This window comes from Haliotis rufescens, unplaced genomic scaffold (genome assembly GCF_023055435.1).
Source record: "Haliotis rufescens isolate VD_foot unplaced genomic scaffold, xgHalRufe1.0.p SCAF_9, whole genome shotgun sequence".
In the NCBI taxonomy this organism is placed as follows: Eukaryota; Metazoa; Mollusca; class Gastropoda; order Lepetellida; family Haliotidae; genus Haliotis; species Haliotis rufescens.
In genome coordinates, this window is record NW_025964383.1 from 9,755,347 (window position 1) to 9,780,285 (window position 24,939).

Below are 24,939 nucleotides of genomic sequence, written 5' to 3' on the forward strand. Positions count from 1 at the left end.
AAATGCCATGAGTTATGTGGTGAAAGCTATGATGTGGCACTTTTGGTGACGTTACTTGACATTATTTTAACTAAACAACTCTAAACTGTTACAGAACAGTACAATCCTGCAGTCCAGTTGTCACTGCCTTAAACATACATGTATTTATTTGAAGTCAATTAAAACCCATTTTCATTATATGTTAAAGACAATGTTATGATTACCGTCAAGCAGGTAATGATGACCATCAATGAGCCGTTAAAAAAAGTTCGAAAATGGAGATGATAACTGTGTGGAAGTTGAATTAGTTGATTGTGAGCAGATCACTTACTTCACAAAATTGGACAAAATTCAAGTCACCGATCACCTCAGTATGGGAGTTCATGACAATAAATGTAGGATACGTTTGAAACTAACCACAAACACATGCATATTGCAGTCAGACCAAGACCATTATAGAAGATAATCGTGTATTTGTTATTAACATCTCCCAGCATGTCTATTGTGTGCAGCTCTATAGAGCGAATTGCATTGCATTGATTAATGGTACACCTGTGTGTCAAGATGATGTTTTGGCGTTCATGAAGTACCAACATACAAACACATGACTTATTTCTTTTCAAAACGACTATACCCACAGACGTTATATGAATAGATTATTGAACTTACTTTTAAACGCATAATTTCACATTTTGGCAGTGGATAGATCTAATATTAGAAGAGGTGGACATATTTCGAACCTTTTTATCACTTCCGACCCTGATAAGTAGAAATAAAACTATATAAACTATGAAGTTTCAGCACGAAAGCAGAACAATCAAACTGAGAAATCAAACGATTCCAGTTAGATGTGATCGTTTGCAACCATTTTACTCGTCCCTACATTTGTCCTGTATCTTATTTTATAAATGCATCAAAACATAGATTGTCTGTTGTTCTTATCTCATCACCATGGGGTGAAGCTCGAGTTATGATCTCACTGTCTAAAATTACAGTGCAGGTTTCACGAACCGAGTTGTGGCTGTACTAGCAACCTCGGTGTCCTCAGAATAGAAGATCACCAACTGGTGAGTCACGACTGCCAAAGATAAAGCGATACCAACACATTCGCATTCTAGGTTAAGAGGCTAAACAGGGCACGATGTCAAATGATCTCTCTCTCTCTCTCTCTCTCTCTCTCTCTCTCTCTCTCTCTCTCTCTCTCTCTCAGGTCAGGTAATCAGATCACTTGGTATTTGTGTACCCCCGTGTTGTCATTCACGGTATAACCAAAGGATGTAACTGTTTCAAGCTTGGTGTGGTAATATGGTTCTGAAGTTTGGAAGTTGGGAAGCAAACTTTCGTATACATGTAGTGTTACACGTTGGGTCTCAGCAGTCGCTGAAATTTTCCAATAACCTTAACAAGAACAATCTTAGAACTTAACATCTTATGTTATAGCATATGCATTATGGACGGTTTCAGAGAAGAAGCGAATGAGTTGTGTTTAACGCCGGTTTTAACAGTATTACAGTTATATCGCAGCGTGTCAGCTTAATGTGGGAGGAAAGCCAGAAGTGATGCAGGTCTCAGATGTTTACCACTTCGGTGAAACCCACGAGCACGGGTATGGTGCTGACAAACCTAGAAACATAATCGGGGCGAATCGGGATACGAACCCACAATTATAGGTTTCTGGCGTGTCCAAAGGACACAACTCTGCACAGCGAATCGCGGCGCCTCAGACGACTGGGCCACCCGTGGCCCCTCGGAGAACAAGACATACTTTGATTTTATTGCCATATCTATCTAGGTTGTAGGAGGTCATACGCAGTCCAAACTTGTTAAGCGTCGGCGATCGTTGTGAAACAGTTAGCGCGAGGATCATGTCGCCTGCTGGAGACAGTTTGGAAATTGGAGACGATAAAATGAACACGGATATGACACGTGCTCTACGCTTTGAGATGAAGCATGATGAAACGGAACAGCTTTCTGAAGTACACTCTCAAGAAGATAAGGGTGTAGATAGTAATGGTGGACTACCCATAGACCGGGGATGGGCCTGGGCAATACTTGGAGGTAGTATTCACACTGTTTATATTACACAATAAACTATACTCATCCCTTCCAGCAGTGTTTATACGTTGTGCGTGATCTCGGAAAACAACAATACAGATATATGAATTAACATTTTCAAAGAGACACCAAAATCTCTGATTAATAGAAATGTTTGAAACCATGTATATGTACTATTCTTTTGTTGAAAGAATATTTTCATTGCAATAATCTTAGAGTGATGAAAAGATGCCCTGACGTCCACTGTAACAAGACAAGCTGACAAAATACAAAACTAGGACTAGTGATTAATGATAAAGATGTGTATTTATAATACAGACAACTCTAACATATGTAGGGGGCGGTCGGATAGCCTAGTGGTTAAAGCGTTCGCTCGTCACGCCGAAGACCCGGATTCGATTCCCGACATGGGTACAATGTGTGAAGCCCATTTATGGTGTCCCCCGCCGTGATATTGCTGGAATATTGCTCACGCACTCACTCACTCACTCTAATATATGTAAAGTAAGTTATGGTTCTTGTTTATGACAACTGAGAGGAAATAATACAACAGTTAATGAAACATTTCCATCTACATATTTCAGGTTGTTTTCTGAATACAATGCTGATGGCAGGTTACAACAAATCTATGGCTTTGTTCCTTGTGGAGTATATAGAAATGTTTGATGCGTCCACAACCACCACAACTCTCATAATGGGAGTCAAAGCAATGACAAAGAGTATGATGTGTAAGTATATTCATGTATCAAGTTTTAATCATTTTACGAACCTGACCAACCAGGTATGCCCCCAAGACGATGAGGTATGATGTTATTTTTTTTATATTCGAATATTTAATTTAACATGTATTCAGATAGTAACATGATGAGCTTTAAGAGCCATGATGAACTTTTCGGCTCGACCACCCCATTGCCGCTTCAAGTACAGGATATAATAAATCTTATCCATCGGTTACATAATATAATGTAGCAAGCATTCAGGGCCAAAGACACCCATCTGAGAAACCTATCATACTTATATGTCTAAGCAGTGGCCACGTGTCTAATAACTTTATACCTCACTTCTGTTTACAATGCACGTTCTGTTGGAGTTTCTGGGGACGAGGAAGACAGTCATGCTGGGAGGTTTTCTCAGTGTGTCAGCTATACTCTCAGCCACCTTTGCACCCAGTATTAAAGTCATCATATGTGTTCATAGCGTTCTTGCAGGTATACATTCCAGCCTGCTTTTGAATGAGAGTTCCAATGTTGTGCTAAACTCCAATCAGCAGTAATCGATATATTTCAAAGCGGCATGTCCAGCAATGTTCGAAGCAATCGGAATATAATGACAAACAGTCAGATCACACATTACATTTCCACACAGTCTTTATGTTAGTCGCCCCTATTGCAAGGAAACGACAATTCTGACACGGAACTCCAGTGTAGTGTGTTTGAGTTACTTGTGCAATGGTAATATTGCTAAGGAAAACAAACAAAATGGAGTACAATTACCATGATTACTCATACCATTGCATTTATCCGAAATATGTTGCATATGTATTTCATGTATTGCAGGAATTGGTCATTCAATGATTCATGCACCTGCCATAGTGTTGGTAGGTAAATACTTCAAGAAACGCAGAGGTCTTGCTACCACCACCGCCAGTACAGCCATGCGCTGTGTATCAGGATTGTTCCCAATTTTTTCACAATGTCTCCTCAGTGAATACGGTATCCGTGGAACTTTGTTTATATTTGCTGGACTTACAATGAATATGTGGGTAGGAGCATCCCTATTTCGCCCTCTAGAATTTGATAGAAAGAAATTCACGATGGCCAACAAGCTACTCCAAACCAATGACCAAGTGGGTTTCAGTCTTGTCCTGGTGTTGGCACAATACTTGCTGACCCACAGTCGGAAACAAACAGTTATAAAGCCGGTGACAGACCCAAACCAACACAAACATGCCTGAGGAATGTGAAAAAAATCTTAAATGCATTTGACTTTACTCTGTTCAAGAAGCCCATGTTTCTGCTGATCGTTGGTGTGTGTCATTTTGCTGTGGTGGTGAACAAGTTTCAACATATCTTCCTGCACGGTTGAACGAATTGGGATACAGTCAATCGGAGGCAGCATTTTTGTTGCTCATCTCTGGAGTTCTTGACTTCATTAGTAGGATATTTTTTATTGATTTTTAGCTGATCTGAAATATCTTCGTGTCAGTCAATTAATGTCCATTGGTCTTGTGTTCTTAGGACTGTCATCTCAGTTTATCGTGTATTACACAACATACCCTTTACTTGTGGCCTACTGTGTTGTGATTGGCATCTTCTGAAGTGCATATCAGTGCCTCCTACCGTTGACGGTTGTAGATTTCATGGGAGTCGACTACATGGCAAAAACTATTGGATTTACAGCTCTGTTCCAGGGATTTGCTATTTCACTAACACACCCCTTCATAGGTACATGAAACAGTTTGTACACCCTTTAAAATGTAGAATGCGAAATGAGTTTTTAAAATTTAATGATCCAATTGGCCGATAATGTAACAATATAACGAAATTACCAAACAAAAAAGTTCAAGATATTCGCCTCCTTAATATAAAATAATGAAGTAGAATATGTATTACCAATAAATTCAAAACAGTTATGATGTTTTCTCCACACCAATGCAAGTGTGCACTTCATATGTACAGGTGGTGTATACATTGTTATCTTATCGGAGTGCACTTTGTTCAAATATGACCAGACGTTTACTCAACCTGTTTAACTATTGGGATTTTCAAGAGTCGATGTACAGCCCTCCTAGGATATGATGCCACCTCTCTTCCAGCGGAAAATATGGCATTATTGCAATGGTGTCATTATAATCAGGGATGTGAAAATCAGAACATACTGACATGATATATAGAAGATAAGATAAGAACCAAGACACATCTATTCAATCCGAGCTATGTAATCAACAGGATTTTATCATATACATTTCCAACGCTGGAGTCAAATGTGGACAATTTAAATTCAGATAGGTTGGAAAAATATCTTTGACATTAATCTTCCTGGAGCCAGCTGATAATTGTGCCAGTGTTTCAGTCAAGAATGAGCGCTGCTCAAAAGTCTTAGCTTGTTGATTTGCTTGTTTCCTAAGACTCCACAATACCCCCATGCGAATGGTCAAGCTATTTAGAAAAGCTAAAAATATTAAAATCAAACTAATTTGTTTGTTATTTTAAGACGTTGGATGATTCTCTGTGTGGGGAATAACGGTGGAAACAACTGAGATCAATGCAATTAGTTAGTTGTTTAGAAGAGAAAATTATCTCCAAAGGCCTGTCTGCCTGCCTGCTTGAATATAGTGTGAGACCAACAAGCAATCAACAAATTGCTTTGCAGACTTAACTAGTTTCACAAACCAATCAATTTACAGCACAGCAATTACAATGACAATATGCAATAGAGTGGTAGTACGATATTCAATGGCAATATCAAATGATGGCAGTGGTGATAGCAAAATAACAAAAGGTTAAGTGATGATCTTCACACAACGGCTGGCCTTGATGTTTTGTCAGATGGAATATGAGATGAGACAGGGACTCGCCTGATCCATTTATACAATCTAACCAGCTTCCAGCACTTTCCACACAGTGTCAGACCAGTCCAGTGTCACTTGAACATGAAGGAATATTCCACATGACTCCTTAACGCTTGACCTTCATCCATTCTATTCCGGAAGTTTACATATAATTCGAGCATCTAATTATAATAACTTCCTCTGTACTGAGAAACTGTTATCCCAAATATACCATCTGATACATTTGACGACTTTCTAAATGGCATTACGTGTTCATAGCTTTCGGCCATGGGAGCCGTGCCACTTTTCACTTTTCAGAGGGGTACACCAATTACCTGATCTAGACTATAAGTTGTCGGACCTTCATTTTTGTGGCTCGCTGGCTGAGTGGTATATATCGCTAACTTTGTGTGCTGGCGATAAGGTGCCTACCTCTGGCAGTGTGGGTTCGAACCCGGACGGGACTCAACCCCAAAGAGTACGAGAATCTGTACTTTACTGAGAAAGTGTTATCCCAAATATAACATATGTATGTATGTATGTATGTATGTATTGAATTTCAGAGTAACTTGAGTCCATGTTAAATTCCAGTGGGATGTTGTAAAACAAAGTTAATTTGTCGTCGTCAAGTGGCCACAGCATAAAACAATCGTCAATGTATATTATATACATATATGAAGCATTGTTCGGTCACACGATGCGAATGAATAAATATTTATTCGTTTTCCGATAGGAAGAAGCGTCAATGTCAATCATTGCACATGCACTTAACGACATAAGACAGGACATAATATCAGCACGTGGGAAGATAACAGCCGAAGGTCTCATGGCTGCTTTTGACCTCAATAAGTCAATGATAGAGACTGCAGTGAGTGTTTGCTTTGTCGACGGTGAGGTAACACAAATAACGATACATTCAGTCTCTTTGCAGTCATGGCAATAAGTAATGTAAAAGGCGATGACAAGGACGTTTTAAATACAGAAGAAAAAAGCCGAGTAAGTAAGGAAGGACTACCTATCGACCGAGGATGGGCTTGGGCTATACTGGGAGGTAAGTATATACGTATACAACGACTAACAACTGAAACATATACTTTTCTGTATACATTAGCCATTTAAAAAATCGTACCCTGTATTTATTTTCAGAGGAACACATTTTTGTTCACAACATAACATCACTCATATTGAAAAGCAGAAACTGAAATCGAAAATGTTAAGATGACATAGTATGTTACTTTCAAAATTGTGTTTACCAAATTGAGGCCAATGTCGAGATCGGATATTCATTTCAGGGTGTTTTCTGAATGCTATGTTCATGGGTGGATACAACCGATCTCTGGCGCTATTCTTCGTGGAATACCTGGAGATGTTTGGTGCATCTACAACGAAGACAACACTCATCCTTGGGGTAAAAGCTATGACACACAGCCTAATGTGTAAGCAGACTAATTACAACATATCATTATCCTGATTGAATTAATAGTATCTATTTTAGGGTATATGTTTTACTTTTTTTCTGATTGTGTTTAGAGGAGACTTCTCACCCATGTTTGTAAACAGCAGAACTCAATCACTTTATACTGCGTGCTCTTAATGACATGCCCGGAGTAAGCTTGGTAGAAAAATGATTGTATTTGTATCTGAAATGAGTCATTACCTTCGTGATATATGTAAAACAGTAATTAAGTATGCTTGTCTGCAGATTGACCTGGGCACATATATCTCTTTGTACTAGTTGCCCGGAAGACTTATACCCATGCGCGGATACAATTATATTTGGAAAAGAAGGGGTTGTGATTAGGCAATTTCTTATTCAGTAACCGCATGATACTTTTTTCAGCAATGGTCTCAGTCATTGTGTTGTATCTTTATCTTTAGGATACCAGATCTAGATCAGCTACACAATGTATAAATAGAGATTATCACGCGAGTGTGTTTGGGGATGGTAAATATCTTGTATTAGGAATAAACATTGTATTTAGCGAGCCATCCAAGTTTTCCTCGAATGTGCGCATTAATATGTATTAGGTCACTGGGTAAGTGATGTGTCAGTCGGAAAGCGACAGTAGCCAATATAGTTCCAAATGAAACATTTTTCTTATACAGTGGCGAACCAACATATACGCAAAACAACAATTGCCAACACGAATTTTGACCTTTGTCAAAGGGAAGCTACTCTAACCCTAGTCTATGAGACGTCACGGCCAAGGTCAGACGTTGTTGACAGTCTGTCCTGTAATAACATTACGAAAGAAGTCCCTTCTTGATCTTTGATATTTGCATCTCTATCCGCATAATACCCCAACGGATATCGTTTTTATCCGTTAGCTTTATCCTGCAGAGAAACCTACCCATTATATGATAAATGAATGTATGCCTAATAAAAAAGAGGGAGAGAGATGCTTACCTGCATCCTGCTTCTGGATTCATGTGTGGTGTCAACGAACTTGTGTACAAATTAAATTGCACATTGCTTAACGTTGTGCTAATGTCATGTTTTAATTATGATTTCCGTCCAGCCCTAGTTACAGATCTAACTGGAGTAGTGCAAACATAAAACACAGGTTGTCGTGTAGTTAGGTCAGAAATCAGAGATCAGAAGAAACGCCCAAAAACATGTACGTCATAATACACATACAAGTTCATGCATATATGTTGATATATCTATTATTTACGACATCACAGTGACAACATCGTAGACAGTAAATAGAACCCAAGTGTTTAACAAATACATTTAAGGATAACGTTTGTCAAAATGTTTATTTTGTATCAGCATACATATATAATAAACTGCGGGGCAAAAGAAACGCCATCAAATAAATAATGGTCGTCAGTTTTCAACAAATTCGCCAAACAGCATGAAAACAGTTGGGAACACATAGCTGGAATGCAACTTACATATTCCCTGTGAATATGTGCACGTGATTGACGTTTGTTTTTGCGAGAAAAGTGTATTTAATCACTAAAAAATGCAAAATGTGCACAAAGAAACACGTATGAAATTCTGGTACAAAACATGAGCAGGATTGTACTCTCTCATCACACGAAACCGTTTAAGACAACGAACAAGCCTCGGGTAACCGCAGAGCAGAGGGGGAGAGCCATCGATGTGATGCAAATGGGATTGACGCAGGAGCACGTCGCCAGGATCATAGGCTGCTTTAAGTGCACCATTGCCAGACTTCTCACACGTCACAGGCAAACTAGCAGTACTGCAGACAGGCCGAGGAGTGGAAGACCTAAGGTCAAGACCCAGCAGGAAGACCGGTATTTACGGGTGCTTCACCTAATGTCCAGATTCCCAACAGTGACGTCATCATCCGCAAACAGCCTTGGACATCCAGTCAGCAGAAGGACCATTGCTAGACGACTCCGCCTGTATGGTCTCCGTGACTATCGACCTTTCAAGGGCATGACATTAACGTTGCTACACCGACGCCACAGACTGAGATGGCCTAGGACTGTACAGCTGTGGAAGCAGAGAAATTGTTCAAGAGTGCTCTTCAGCAACGAGAGTAGACTTTTCAAGTCTGATCGGCAGGTTCGAATCTACCGACGACGTGGTGAACTGACGGCACGTTGTTGCGTCCAAGTGGAGACTTAATTATGGAGGCGGTAGTGTCATGGTCTGGGGTGTCATCTGCGGGAACCAGAACACGGATCTGGTCATCATCGACGGAAATTTCACTGCAGGTCGTTACATTAATGATGTTTTGCGGCCTATGGTACTGCCTTTCCTGCAACGACACCCAGGGACGCTGTTTCAGCAGGACAACGCCACGCCTCACACAGCTCTAGTCACTTGCGACTTTCTGACAACGTGACCGTATTACAGTGGCCAGCCAGAGCACCGGATCCGTCGCCCATAGAGCACCCCTGGGACCAACTTGGACGCAGGATTAAGAAACATCAACAGCCGTCATTGACGAGCTATGCCTTGGCATTTGCCCTGCAGGAAGAATGGCCTAGGATCCCTAATTAGGATGTCAGGACTCGTGTGCTCAGTTTGACGTCGTGTTCTGGCTTGCAACGTTGCTTGAGGGGGTCACATCCGATACCGAGCCATGTGTGTAGCACATGGTTTTAAAAGACATCGACGTCGATTCTGTGGGTGTGATCGAATACGGGGCAGTGCACTCAGCATGATAAACGTGTCTGCAGAACTTAAAGTACCTGGTTTTTGATCTTGTCATTTTCAAATACCGTTTTTGAATAATTGTTTTCTTTATAATGAAACATCAACTGTTACTTAATTTTGCGTCTGTTTTGTTTTGGATCAGAAAATTGTTTGGTGGCGTTTCTTTTGCCCGTCAGCTAAATATGCTATACATTCACATACAAATCAGCTGGATCCACCAAATATTGAACTTTAAATATCATGATAATAATCATATATATATATATATATAATATATAATATATATATATATATATATATATATATATATATATATATATATATATATATATATCATATACTGCTCCCAATTTCGTGGATTGTCTGGTCCAGACTCGATTATTTACAGACCGCCGTCATATAGCTGGAATATTGCTGAGTGCGGCGTTAAACAACAAACCAGCATATATTGCTAAACACTAACACATACACAGAAAACACATATGCATTCTCATACTCACATTCTCTTCAATGTAGGTTAAAGAGGGAGCAGATATATAGTGTCGGAGTTCCTATTTGTTCTTTAGTTCTTTATGACCAAAACCAATGGCTACATGAATTAACTAGTAAGATCAATATTTGAATCCAATGCACTATATACAAATACTAAAAGTGTATATGTAACACCACACAACCAACGTACAATGTTTTACTCTGACACAGAATGAAGCAATCATTTTGGTCCCAAATAGACACAGATGTGGCATTGACAAACATACCTGTAAGTATACCAATATACCTATGTTTATGTACCGTTGTAACCCATCTTATGGTTGTATACTTTTAGCACTGGTTACTATGAACATTCTGTTGGAGTTTCTGGGGACGAGGAAGACAGTCATGATGGGCGGGCTCCTCAGTGTGTCAGCTATTCTCGCAGCAACCTTTGCACCCAACATCATGGTCCTCATATGTGTTCATAGTGTTCTTTCAGGTAAGTCTTGACGCCAGTGTTGTGACCATTTAATAGAAGAAAAGATTAACGACATGTAGAGTGTCCTTGACGAAAGCTCATTTCGTGTCTTACAGATCAATATTATACAAGACATGTCCCCTAAAAACTTCCATACTTTGGCGCTGTAGTGATTATAGCATTGGTCGAAGTCCATTGTTCTGTCCGTCCATGGGTCAATGTGTGCAGCCATTATTTGATTGGACAATGTTGGTAATTTCATCCACTCACATCAACACTCACCCTCTCATTAAATGCCCTATACTCAGCATAAGGTTACCCCTCATGTTCCAGGGGGCACGGGTGGTCCAGTCGTCTAAGGCGCCGCGATTCGCTGTGCAGAGTAACGTCCCTTGGGCAAGCCAGAAACCTATAATTGTGGGTTCGAATCCCGGTTCGCCCCAATTATGTTTCTAGGTTTGTCAGCACCACACCCGTGCTCGTGGGTTTCACCGAATTGGTAAACGTCTAAGACCTGTATCACTTCGGGCTTTCCTCCCACATTAAGCTGACACGCCGCGATATAACTGTAATACTGTTAAAAGCGGCGTTAAACCCAACTCACTTACTCACTCACTTCTTGTTCCAATATCATTACAAGCTCGTCAACCAAGAGATGTCATCAACATTAACCATACCACATTCATCCATACACAACAATGACTGTTTTCATTCCCCTGTTATAGGAATGGGTAATTCCATGATACATTCTCCCGCCATAGTGCTGATTGGGAAGTATTTCAAGAAACGCCGAGGCCTAGCTACAGCAACTGCAAGTTCAGCGATGAGTTTAGCATCCGGTATATTCCCAGTATTTTCTCAATATCTGCTTGACGAATATGGTATTCGAGGCACATTGCTGATTTACACAGGCCTAATGATGAATATATGGGTAGGGGCATCTTTATATCGACCTCTAGACTTTTATGAAAGAAAAGTGAAACCTGATGGCCAACAGGACGATGCATTTCAGCTTGAAGCGAGCAAGGTCTTCAGCGAAGAAGATGTCATTGGGACAGATCATGGAGCAAAGCAAACATATATCAATCACAATGGAAGTACTAGGAGTTGTAACGTTGTTGTAAAGGACACCGCCAATAGATTCCTCGATCCTCAAAACGCTGATACGTTTAGGAAGAGGACATACTCTGAAGGTTCTAAAAGGATCCCAAAGGAATTTGTTTCAGAGTCTGAGAAGCTGGTATATATCAGTAACCCAGACCTTGTAAGCATCCCAATAGTCATACCTAAGTTGTGTGATTCAGCTAAAAAGGAAATACGTGTAGATGACCGTAATCAAAGAAAATGCGCCATCATAAGAAATTTTGGGAAGGTTTTTAAAGTCTTTGACTTTTCATTGTTCAAGAATCCGATGTTCCTTCTTATTGTGGCATGTTGTCAGTTTGGTGTTGTTCTGAGAAACGTTCCAACATACCTCCCGGCACAGATGAAGGAAATGGGATACAACCAATCTGATGCAGCATTTCTGTTGCTCATCTCCGGAATTCTTGACTTCTTTAGTCGACTGTTCTATGGATTTATAGCTGACCTTGGATATATTCGTGTCTGTCAAATCATGGCCATTGGTCTTATGATCTCAGGATTAGCATCACAGTTTATAATGTTTTACACAACATATCCTTTACTTATAGCCTACTGTGTAGTGATTGGCATATTTGGAAGTGCCTTTCCGTGCCTTTTGCCATTGGTGATAGTGGATTTCATGGGAATCGACTATATGGCAAAGACTATTGGATTTACAGCATTATTCCAAGGATTTGCAGTTTCATTAACACATCCAATTTTAGGTAAGAGGCCGAACATACTGCCCTTCTATTTTATAACTTTGAAACCGTCAAGTGTGTCTTTATTGATCAATGTGAAGTATGGAACCCAAGAATAATGAACCCTATCATGCCCAATATACATGTTGGCCTAGTTGCCTTAGGCGCCGCAATTCGCTATCCTATTTTAGTGCCAGAAGCACATGGTTATTGTTCTAACTTTGTCAGCACCATACCCTTGGTAGTTGGTTTCAACAGACTGATAAGTGTCTGCGGCCTCACTTTGGAGATTCCTCCCATATCACGCTGACACATCCTGATATACCTGTAGTGATGTTCAATGCAACGTTCAGCCTAACTCACTTGATAGATTAGATGAACCTTTGTTTGCAATATCTATCAAACTTTAGCCAAATAAACGACATGATTTGAAATAAGTCCTTAGGAAACATCATCTCAATGTTACAACATGTGGAAACATGTACGTTATGGCCATGATTTCATTTTCTAATTTTTACATGATTATTTTACAGGTGCATTACGTGATTTGAGCGGATCCTACCTTCCCTGTTTCCAGTACCTTGGTGCAGCCGCTGTCTCTGCTGCAGTACTGTTGCTCTGTGAGCCGCTTGTGCGACGTTATGTAGCAACAACGCGGGAAGGATCACCATCAACGGATAATGAATGTATTGAGCCATTGAAATAGGCAATAACAATAAAAGTTTTTTAAAAGTCTATATTTATGTTGATTTTTATGTACTCCCTTGGGCAATGGACTTCCAGATAGAAAACAATTGACAAGTTGGAACACTGGCTCAAGGTGTCATTCTTTATATTTGCAGCAGCTGGACAGAATTCACAATTGAACAGATGTTTAATACTGCGGGCTTTCTCCCAAGTCATGCTGTTCAAGGCGGCTCTAAACATAACTCACTCACTCAAAATGCAACATAAATAAATTTGTAGGGTAAGCTGACTTGGACCAAATGGTAATCCTAGGAAATATGTTTTCAGTCAATCAAAAGCTCGTTTGATTATCTGTTAAATAATATTTTACAAAATATGGCAGTCTAGCAGTTCAGGATGATCGTCAAAGCACAGATAATGTCTCATTTTTTCACATGGAATTTATTAGAAGATCTGTATCATGAGTGGGAATGGGTTCGAGCCACTGGACCATACTTCCCCTTTAAGTCATTAATTCGCGACGTAATACTTTATCAACACGTCATTATTTCTGCTGGATTCAATGTCTATTTTTATATCGATGTATATTTGCTACCTTGGGCATATGGATAATGTGTCAATTGTTCATATTGGACATATCAGAAGATCTGTATCTAGAGTGGAAATGGGTAACAGACAGTGGGGCATACTCCCCCTTTAAGTGATTAATTCACGCTGCAATACTTTATCTACACGTCATTTTTTCAGGTGGAAGTATTTTTTCTATAAGATAATTAGACATGTTAGTGAATTTGCCGTGCAGAATTAAATCGCTGAGTCGTGTTAGGATCCGATGGTCGTTGGATTGATTTGAGGATTGGCTCCAAATATGACCATGGGTCTGTCCGCGATCTGCTTCACAGCCATGCTCGGACATGACCATGACATTAGCCGCAAGTTGCAACAGACACGGACATGTAGATGAAACACGGTACACATGTACGAAGCGTAAGTAACCCAAGCTTATGTCCCCCTCTGGCTCATGACACGATTTTCTTGTTCTTGTAAAGGAAATGCCATGAGTTATGTGGTGAAAGCTATGAAGTACCAACATACAAACACATGACTTGGAAATATATTTATACTCGTATTGAAACACGGAATATCTACGATTAGTTGTGTGAGACAGGATGGCATTCACCTACTGTTTTCTAGGCGAATTTTCAACGATGACATAGCCTTTCATTTAACAGTATATTTGGCAAGCTCGTGTCCCCTTATATTGTTTAAATCGCTTCTTTAAGGTACTAGCAGTGCTGAATTAATTTTAGAAGATTCTAGAATACTCTTGACTCTAAAGATAGCACTTTTTACACCACTGTTTACTTTAGATAGTACTTTATTCCTGACAACTAACCATTTTCAATACGCTGTGCTAAAACCTTCTACTGAGCAGAAACAATGTAATAAAATTACAACATTGTTCGACAAAAATATACACTGTCATATAGAAAATCTGGAACGACATCGTGTAAAATGCTTAACATCATTGTAACCGGGATATGAAATCAGCGCAACGGACCCAAGGTTATTGGTTTCCATGTAAACGTTCCCCAAGAACAAGAGTTTTAGGTATATACCATGTTTCGAAAAAGCTATATATTAAATTCTCCAGTAATCAGAATTGCACGGATTTCAGCGGAGATTGCGGAGCTTTAAGCTACAAGAGCAGATTCCATTTATAGGCTCCGTGCTGGTCCCAATGAAATGACTGTGTCAACATGCATGTCTAATGTACAGGTCAATCTTGAACCAAATATAGCCCCAAAGGTGTAAGCTGTACACGACTGTTCATACTATAACTAATACTGTAGAAAGATATGTCCTGCTTCTCTTGAATAATGTGATGTAGTAGAACAGAAAAGTTTCTAATGGCATGGGCGGTTTGGTTATAGTTCCATCAGCAGCAAGTTCACCGTCGTAAGTATACGAGACATTCTGCTATTGACTTCTGACTGGTAAATCTGGTGAAGGAGCAAGGTAAAGTCGTCATACTGGATACTGGAGATCGGTAAGTGTCACTGCGATGTATACTAGTAGTAAAAACAAATATACAAAGTTCCGACATAAAGTTTAAATCTTCTCCTCGATTTATTTGTTTGTTGTTGATTAACGTCGCGCTCAGCAATATTCCAGTATAATCTGACCTCCATTTCCAAAGCAGTCCTGTTTCGTTTGACATTCCAACTTTCCATGGTTATGAAGAAAATAGACTCGAAAGTCAATCATTTTCTCCTATTCTAACCTTTGTTCTCTTGTCTTGGAACATTTCGAACTTTACCCCCGATCCTATAAAATACAATGCGCAAAACGTTGTTATTTACAACTGCTTTATGTTATATATGTTATGACACCGGCATTAAGAACAACATGGGCTATTTGAACCAAAAATGATTTACTGATTAAGGTGGGAATGTTTTATTGTCGGAAAGCACTTGGACTCAAGGCCCTGTACATATGCAAACTCGTGATGATCGGGTGTTTACAGTGTTACGTATACATTATTTCGTTCTCTGAGCTCTTGTGTGGGAGACTGCTTTTCAATGTTTGGTGTCGAACTTAATAAGGCATCCTTTAGTCTGACTCGGTACATTACTGCCTAAAAGGTCATTCCCTTAACACGCGTTGAGAACGCATGTAACAAGCATGTGACACGGGTGCTCAACGGGTTATTAAACGCCTAAATCTTCAGTTATTTTACAAATTGACTGAAAAATATGTCCATCTGTATCATTATAAAACGAATTCCATATTCCATGATATACACATATTTATTTCCATAAAGTGGAGAGATTGGCAAACAAGCAAATTTTGCTTATCTGAATGCCTCTCCCAAACATGATATACATACAAATAGCAATGTATTGATAGTGACATGAGAAATAGCATACATTGTATAATTGCCATTAAAGGTAAGTATTGTTCTGTTAGTGTTTAATTACTGGATTATCTTCCATAATTACAGTTACATTATTATTTACATTCAGCACAACAACATCGCAGCATCATATAGCAAAGCCATCATCTCAGACAAAATCTCTAAATCGGCAGAAAGATAGAATAAAACTGTGCACCGATTTCAAAATTTCAAGATTTGTTACTGTCGTTACATTTGAATTACCATTTATAATTGAATTTAAATCGTAGCCTTTAACGAAATAATGCATGTTTTGCCTTGCTGTACTGTTTAAGGGACACGTAAGAAAGAAATGAAGTGCATCTTCCGTATGAAAGCCACAAAAACATCTCGGGCTGTCGGATATAAATCTGGCAAATTTGTCGGCGTTTAGATCACTGCAGCCAAGCCTGAGACGGGAGTGTATAACCTGACAGAATCTTGATCCATAATTTGTATCAAAGTATATACCATTCCTATCATTGCTTTTTATAAAACTTTTGAAACTTCCTAAGCTACTGGCATTGGTGTATTGAATAGGTAGTGAGTTCCAAATATTAACTGTATCTGGAATAAATGATTTGGCATAATTATTTGATTTACACTTTGTGGTTTGCAGCTGTGAGCAGTTTCTCAAATTATAATCACTTGCATCCGACACTCTATTTGGAACTAAGGATGAGAAATAGTCCGGTACTAGATTGTTAACCATTTTATAAAAAAATATTCAACTTTTGAAAATGCCTTCTTTCTTTCTAATGACGTAAGATTTGTTTCTTTATAAAGTTTACCGTGACTTGTGCCACGAACAGCCCCACAAATAGTTGTGAGTGCATCTAGATTTAGTTTTTCAAGTAGTAACGCCTGTTCTTGTGTGCAGTTGTCCCATATGTGGCAACAATAATCAAATATCGGTAATATGAAAGATTTATACATAGTTTCCAGTGTGTGTTTTTTTTCTATTTAAACGATACTTGAAACTCCTGAGACAGTTAATCATTGGACTGACTTTCTTGACTAGGCTATCAATGTGATCGTTCCACATACAATCTTCTTGGAGAGTAAGTCCTAGATGTTTATGAGAATGAACTTCCTGAACAGTAGTGTTACTCATTTTCAAAACTGGTTTTCCATTTGGAAGAATCTTACGGGAAAATTGGATAGATACTGTTTTATTAGGATTGAAATCGACCTGCCCAAGAGGATATTCTACTCAGATCGTTATTCAGACAATGTGCTGCTGTATCCGGGTCATTTACCACGACATATAGGGATGTGTCATCGGCAAACAATCTTATATTACTATCAATATCGTCTATAATGTCGTTTATGAAAATTAGAAACAGTAGCGGTCCTAAAACTGACCCTTGTGTAACTCCGGCCGTAACTGGTCGTAAGTCTGAACTATACCCATTGATAACAACCCGTTGGCATCTATGTTTTAGGTAGCTTTCAAACCATCTCAATAATTTCCCTTCAAAACCATAGGATTTGAGTTTATGGATAATGCCTTCGTGCCAGACTTTATCAACGGCCTTACTAATGTCGCAAAAGACTGCTCTGATTTCTTTGCCTTTATCCATTTCTCTAGCAATAAAATCATATAAGTAAGTCACCTGGTTCGCGGTAAAATCTCCTGGCATGAAACCTGATTGATTGAAGATTTGTTAGCAAATTATTATCTCTTAAGTAATTAAAAACATATTTGAAAACGCAGTTTTCGAATATTTTAGCCACACAACACGTGAGACCTATAGGTCTATAATTACTATATTTATTGATATTACCTTTCTTATAAATAGGCACAACGGAAGATTCTTTCCAACTTACCGGAAAAGTAGACTTATCCAGGGATGCATTAAACAATTTAGCCAGTGGATATGATATCGCTGAAGCACTTAATTTCAATAATCTATTGCCAAAACCGTCGGGCCCTGTTGCTTTAGTTACATTAACAGATAGGAGAACATCTTGAACTTCCTTTGTTGTTAGAATGATAGTAGAGAGCGATTTTTCTGTGTTAAGCTTAATATAAGGGAGAGTTTTATCAGGATATTTAACAGATGCCTGGTCAGAGAAATAATTGTTCATCACATTTGCAATATCATCATATAGTATATCGTGGTAATTAATGGGAGGACATTTTGTATTACTGGTGCCCCTCAGATATTTCTTTAACAAGCCGCCACCATACTTTTTCACCGTACGCATCATTAATTTTACTATCAATCTTGGGTACATATTTTCTCTTTGCAGTGCGAACATTGGACATAACACGGTTTCTTATTTGACGAAATTTAGTCCAGTCAGAATCTAAGTTACGGTTTTTAGCAACCTTATGAATTCTGTTACGTTTCCTGATCAGTCGACGTATCTCACTAGTGATCCACAGTGGATCATTAGGTCTAATTGTTACACATTTGTTAGGAATATGATTATTACATACGTCAGTAATTGTCCTGGTAAAACATTCTGCCATAACGTCAACATTTCTGGATGATTACAAATGATCCCACTTTGTCTCAGTTAAGCTATCAATAATTTCTTCATTATCAGCCATGTTGTAATTATTGATTTCTCTTTTAAAATTTGCATTGCTAGGTATGTTTGCCTTAATTTTTACGAATATAGGACAATGATCACTGCATATAGGATCAGATACACCCGAACTCCACACACTGTCTGCATTAGTTACGAACAGTAAATCAATCAGAGTTCTTGAGGTAGGTGTAATCCTGGTGGGCTCAGTTATAATTTGGGTCAACCCATATATTGCTTGTAAGTGATCTATTTTGCTCTTACTTTCTCTAAGAATATCTAGAATCAAGTCCCCAGCTATAATAGTTGGTATATTCGATTCAAATGCATTACATATTGACTGATCTATCAACTCCCAGTAAGCCTCGCTTTTATCTGCCCTATAGAATGTCCCTACTACGTATTTACTGGTCTTGCATCTTACCTGTACCCATAATGCTTCGAGTCCATTTACGCACAGATGATCCATTTTTTTAACATATAAATTGTTTTTTACATATACAGCTACACCCCCGCCTCGACTTGGTCGATCTTTTCTAATTGGCAAATGAAAACCTGGAATTGAAATATCAACAGTAGGTATGCCGTCATGCAGCCAAGTTTCGGTTAAGCAAATAATATCGTATGAATGAAATGCAGTGCAGAATAGATCTTAGACTACCTTGTCCTTTAAACTCCTTACATTTAGATGAACAATCTTTAAATTACCATATTTTACTGGCCAAGGGTTTGGGTGAACATCCCAGCAACATAAGAGAAGTATCACTACTATAATAGACGTTCTTAGCTTATAGATATAATAGGAAGAGAGAAACAGCAAGTACTTTGTACATGTGCAAGATGCCTTGCTATAAAGACTAGAAGCAAATAATCCCACCGCCTGTCAAAAAATGCGCTATATCTACCGTCATCTTTTTTTAACAGAATATATTTGTTTTCTATAGAGGCAGGCGGGGAGGTTACGCGCGAAGTATAGATTTGCAATGCTGAAGTGCACTATATATAACCAAAAACTGACAACAGAAAGCTGAATGAAAACTAGAGAGAGAAAGAATATCACAACACTCACAGACAAGACATGACCAACACAAAATGAAATTTCGAAACATAAACAAAATCTATATACATCACCCAAAATTGTCGGTTGTAGAATAGTAATAAAAAAGCAGATTAATTGGGTAACAATAAGAAGAAAGGATAAAATCAAAGTCACCATAGTTTGGTGAGGAGTAATGAAAACTAACTGAGAGGGGGAAATAATATAAAATATGTTTAAAACAGATTGTGTGAACGGAAGTAGTAGATAAATTTACAATAAAACAAAAATAGATGGATAAATAACAATAATAATATGAATAATCTGAGCTCACGCCTGGGGCAAGTCTAGATTTTGGCACACCTGGGTTAATTGCACGGACTCGGCACGTGCATATCAAATGAACAAGCCACAACGATCAAAATTAGCCTTCTAACAGGTTGGAATATACTTCAAATATCAAGGAATATGCACCAAATTAAAGATTAAGGACATGATGGAGCAAATGTGCATGCGGACCATATCCAGGTAAGTTAAGAGTTAATCTGCTAACAAGACCAGAATACTAGAGATTATGCTATCCGCTGCGTTTGAAGATACACATGGCCCTTTTAGTATGATATGGGTTGACGACGCACATTGTATACATAGTTAATCATGCATAGCTGTACCGAGTCAGAAAAGGCTAGTATCACATGCAGTATACAGTATGTCAAGAGATATATACAGTATACCACATGCGGTAATATACAATGTACCGCGAGCAGTGTGCGCTGGGCAGTAGCGCACATTCTCTCCCCCCCCCTCAAGCAAGCCCCTCGTGGGGGAGTGACCAGGTCACAGGTCAGGCGTGCACTGGACAGCTGTTTCACTGGGGGCTAGTGAGGGATGCGGGAGGCCGGCCATACATACTCTTGGAGTTGTGGGACTGCAACTTCATGCTGTTGTCTTATAAGGCCAAGAGTAAGATCACCAAGACGACCACTGCACGTGAGGCATGTGGGTTGTGGACGAGATACTACATAGCATGGCTGTACGTATTACCTTATAAAGAATAGTAATGAATGTTAGAAAGATATATATCCATCAAGACCGGCGCGAGCTGGCAGTTGAGATCTGGGAGCTGAACACGAAACAGCTCCCATGCACAATTAAACGTTGTGGACCCGCAGACGGATTTGTGTTGTATATTGAAGAAGTATCCCCTAGAACAACATACATTTTCTACGGCGGATATATTGGTGGAGCTTCGATCCTCGGTACCTCAAACCCAAAGCACCAAGATAAAGAAGGTAGTCAACACGAAGTGAATTTCTATTATTCGTCTGGGGTCCACGACATCATCTACAACATCAGCCACAACGTCGTTCACAACATCATCCACAACTTCATCCACAGCACCATCCACAACAGCAACAACGACGGCCACAACAACAGCAATAACAACAGTCAGCATTCTGGTTCATGTGGTTCGTCTACTCTCAAGCTATTTCATAAAGCTTGATATCGGCTCATTATTATTGTCTTCATCGTTTTCCCTACTCTGAGACCTTGTCACCACCCCTCCACCGTTAGCTGGGACCGGCAACTTCTGGGAAGACCAATAAAAGAAGAATCTGAAGGTTATTTCAGCCATCGCAACCGCCCTCTACCACTAGGAAGGTAAAAGACCAGCGAAGCGTCACACAGTCCTTGATAAATATCATCAACTACAAGATCAGTGCCTGAACCAGAGAAGTCTTAGCTTTCTTCATTCTACTGTGTGTCTGCAGTGTGTATATTGTTTGTCTGCAGTATCCTCTCTCAAGAAACATTTCTCAAGAACGAAGTGACATTTGTTTTCTTAAACGAACATTTTATTATTTATTTCTTGGAACAATTCATCTATTTCATTCATTGGAACATTTATTGGTAAGAACTATTTTTTATTCCCATTTTTATATAAAACAAAAATATATAACGCCATGAATGTACTTTGCGATCCATGGGGCATTCCATACAGCCCATTAGCATATGAAACTCACTCGCGTCACTCTTCCTCTTCAAGTTCGCCTCTTCAACACGAAGCGCCCCCACCCAAATCTAAATTCTATACCAACTGCCCAAACGTCATGTCTATGTTGCACTTTCTTTTGTTGTTATGTTTATGGACTTTTGTCACAGTATTCATACACAGTTAGACACCGCGTACTCCACTCCCGCACATACAGAATATATTAACCTGTTAATGGCTTTTATATTAATCAGAAGTTTAAATTAATAACCTTCATATTATATGCTGACGTACATCAGCTTTTTATCCTCAGACGTTTAGATACTAGATAACGGTTTAATTTTATGCAGTCTAAGTCCTTCACATGATTATTCGGATAAGATATACAATATTTGATTTCTCTCTTGTGTGTATGAATATATGAGAACGAATGCAAGCTGATAGGAATGTTACGACTGGCCGTATGTGAGATTTCTTTGTCCTGTATATGTAGTACAGTTATTGATAATTGTATTGATTATTGTTTGTGATCTGGACATGTTCGTCCACTTCTATTATGATGTGTATTGATGACAAGAGGTTTATTGTATTTATTATGCTGTAGTTGAAATATGCTGCGTGCGAGGGGGGAAGAGAAAGAGCTAAGCAGAGTGAGAGAGAAAGAATAAAAGGATGTGTGTTGGCCAGAGAGATACATATATTTTAATCAAATTTCAAACAAACTCTTCGTAATGCTTCACTGATGATCTCATTAAAATACCAACAGTGATTCAAAGTCTACTTTTTATACCATATACACAACCGTGCATTCATCGCCACACAAACCAAAGACATAACAAACCGAACACCTCAACTTACCTACAAACAAAATCGGATGATAGATGAAACATTGTCAACATATGTGTTTGTTAGGTTGTACAATTTGTGTTTACATGTATGTTTATGTGTGAAGGTTATAGTTTTATATACAATCGTTAATTATGTACAACAATGCAACAAAATGTATCTGCCACCTTTCATTGGATACGAAATTTGATATACTATAAAAATTAACTTGTGGTTCGGTCATCATCTGTATATGTAATATTTATATTTATGTATGACAGGCTTGGGGATGAAAGGTGTGCGCAGTTTTGTGTCTCGTATAGGTGTCAACTGTGTATAAACAGGTACAGGACAACCCTCAGACAAAAGAGCCATAACGCCATTGTCTGGGGACCTGGAGAGACACCGGGTGTTATATTGAAGAAATGATAATATAGTGATGGAGAGAAGGAGAGGAGTAGTAGTGTAGTGATGGAGAGGAGGAGAGGTGTCAACTGTGTATAAACAGGTACAGGACAACCCGCAGACAAAAGAGCCATCACGCCATTGTCTGGGGCCCTGGAGAGACACCAGGTGTCATGTCGCTATGCGGCAGGGTGGCTGATGGATTCCACCGTCTATCTGTCCCTTGATCACGGACAGACACACAGGCGTGTTCGATACCCATGGGAGGGGGATAGAGCAATCATCCTCTCTCCTCTAAGTCCCGGTACTAGTAGAAGGGCCAGCCATACCCGAGGGGAAATTGTAAACAAGATAAGTGCCATGGTAAATGTTGATGTTTTGTGATGTAATTGTATGTAACTAACATGGATGCGCAGAAGAAAGGAGAGTGATTGCTAATGTCAAATTTTACGTTATATACATTAATTTGAAAGCATAATGTGTAGGCTGAACGTGGGTCAGTGAACGCAAGAGTGAACGACTGATGTGTGTAAAGTAAAAGATAAGGAGGAAATATGATAGTTTGTTTATACACGATGATGACTGATAGGCTAATTTGGCTTATTATCTGATCATATTATGTCATATACAGGTATTAATCTAGCCATAAGAAACATGAACATGGAACAAACAATAGATTCCCCACCGTAGTGTTGGTGGTATTTTTCTCATTACTGATGCCTACTGTTATAAACCAGCATAAGCAGATCATTGTTCGTATGTTTATATGATTGGTTGTATATCATGACTGTACATATGTATGTGAATGTGTTAGTAAATTGTATTGAACGATTATTAAGACAAAAAGTGGTCCACAGCAAAACATTGTACATCCCACCAAATCTAATTCTAAATTCATGTCCATCTATAATATTTATTGTTTATCTATAATATTTATTGTTTAGCGATTAGACAACATTAAGGAAATTCCTTTTGATATATATCGATTGCCGACTAGATCTCATTCACAACCCTTATTAAGGACGTGAGGACACGTCCTTCGTCACGATCGGATCGTATATCACATGCAGTATACAGTATGTCAAGAGATATATACAGTATACCACATGCGGTAATATACAATGTACCGCGAGCAGTGTGCGCTGGGCAGTAGCGCACATTCTCTCCCCCCCCCCTCAAGCAAGCCCCTCGTGGGGGAGTGACCAGGTCACAGGTCAGGCGTGCACTGGACAGCTGTTTCACTGGGGGCTAGTGAGGGATGCAGGAGGCCGGCCATACATACTCTTGGAGTTGTGGGACTGCAACTTCATGCTGTTGTCTTATAAGGCCAAGAGTAAGATCACCAAGACGACCACTGCACGTGAGGCATGTGGGTTGTGGACGAGATACTACATAGCATGGCTGTACGTATTACCTTATAAAGAATAGTAATGAATGTTAGAAAGATATATATCCATCAAGACCGGCGCGAGCTGGCAGTTGAGATCTGGGAGCTGAACACGAAACAGCTCCCATGCACAATTAAACGTTGTGGACCCGCAGACGGATTTGTGTTGTATATTGAAGAAGTATCCCCTAGAACAACATACATTTTCTACGGCGGATACTAGTGAAGGGCAATAACGACACATACCGAGAAGTAGCCTACTTGTACTGCCATAACGCATAAGCCAGGTGAGTGTCATATAGGTGGGTCTCATTCTCACACAATGTTGACCTATACATTCAGGTACAATGGTACAAACACAATGTACATTGTAATATATCAACGTTGATTTTAAAGGTCACATATCACACGTTCGAGTATAATGGTAAACTCACAGTATACATTGTAATATATAAACGTTGATTTGATATGTCACCATGTCACCATATCACACGTTCGAGTAAAATGGTAGACTCACAATATACATTGTAATATATAAACGTTGATTTTATAGGTAACATATCACACGATCGAGTTTGATGGCAAACTCACAATATACATTGTAATACATAAACGTTGATTTTATAGGTAACATAT

The 24,939-nt window shown here is 39.1% G+C and overlaps 2 protein-coding genes and 1 long non-coding RNA gene across 6 annotated transcripts in view; all 3 read left to right on the plus strand.

The window, feature by feature from the left end:
• The first annotated feature begins 1,698 nt into the window (after positions 1-1,698).
• On the plus strand, positions 1,699-4,315 carry LOC125377518. Of its 2 annotated transcripts, none has more exons than XR_007219677.1 (3): positions 1,699-2,037; positions 2,619-3,242; positions 3,591-4,315. It is a non-coding gene; the product is annotated as an uncharacterized LOC125377518 (long non-coding RNA). The 2 variants fall into 2 exon arrangements; XR_007219676.1 differs by having other exon boundaries at positions 1,717-2,037; positions 2,619-2,762.
• Positions 4,316-6,118: 1,803 nt separating this feature from the next.
• LOC124148594 (monocarboxylate transporter 1-like) lies at positions 6,119-13,224 on the plus strand. 3 transcript variants are annotated; one of them, XM_046519763.2, is made up of 5 exons: positions 6,119-6,635; positions 6,877-7,020; positions 10,549-10,695; positions 11,400-12,521; positions 13,031-13,224. In XM_046519763.2, exons 1-5 carry the CDS (start codon positions 6,518-6,520, stop codon positions 13,201-13,203), a joined length of 1,704 nt encoding a protein of 567 aa, XP_046375719.2. In that variant the 5' UTR covers positions 6,119-6,517; the 3' UTR covers positions 13,204-13,224. The 3 variants fall into 3 exon arrangements, with proteins under 3 accessions (XP_046375719.2, XP_046375720.2, XP_048246988.1); XM_046519764.2 differs by having other exon boundaries at positions 11,400-11,513; XM_048391031.1 differs by lacking the exon at positions 11,400-12,521.
• A 1,802-nt stretch (positions 13,225-15,026) lies between these two features.
• Positions 15,027-24,939, plus strand: part of LOC124148555 — a 49,200-nt gene continuing 39,287 nt past the window's right edge. Inside the window, exon 1 of the mRNA XM_046519694.2 lies at positions 15,027-15,234. The gene's annotated coding sequence lies outside the window, so the exon portion shown is untranslated. The remainder of the gene's footprint in view (positions 15,235-24,939) is intronic.

What these genes read in the sequence shown, in the direction of transcription:
- LOC124148594 (XM_046519763.2), top strand. Translation starts at nt 6,518, where the DNA reads ATGGCAATAAGTAATGTAAAAGGCGATGACAAGGACGTTTTAAATACA. An exon ending in GGCTTGGGCTATACTGGGAG is followed by an intron (nt 6,636 to 6,876) that starts GTAAGTATATAC and finishes TATTCATTTCAG; the next exon opens with GGTGTTTTCTGAATGCTATG. An exon ending in ATTAACACATCCAATTTTAG is followed by an intron (nt 12,522 to 13,030) that starts GTAAGAGGCCGA and finishes ATTATTTTACAG; the next exon opens with GTGCATTACGTGATTTGAGC.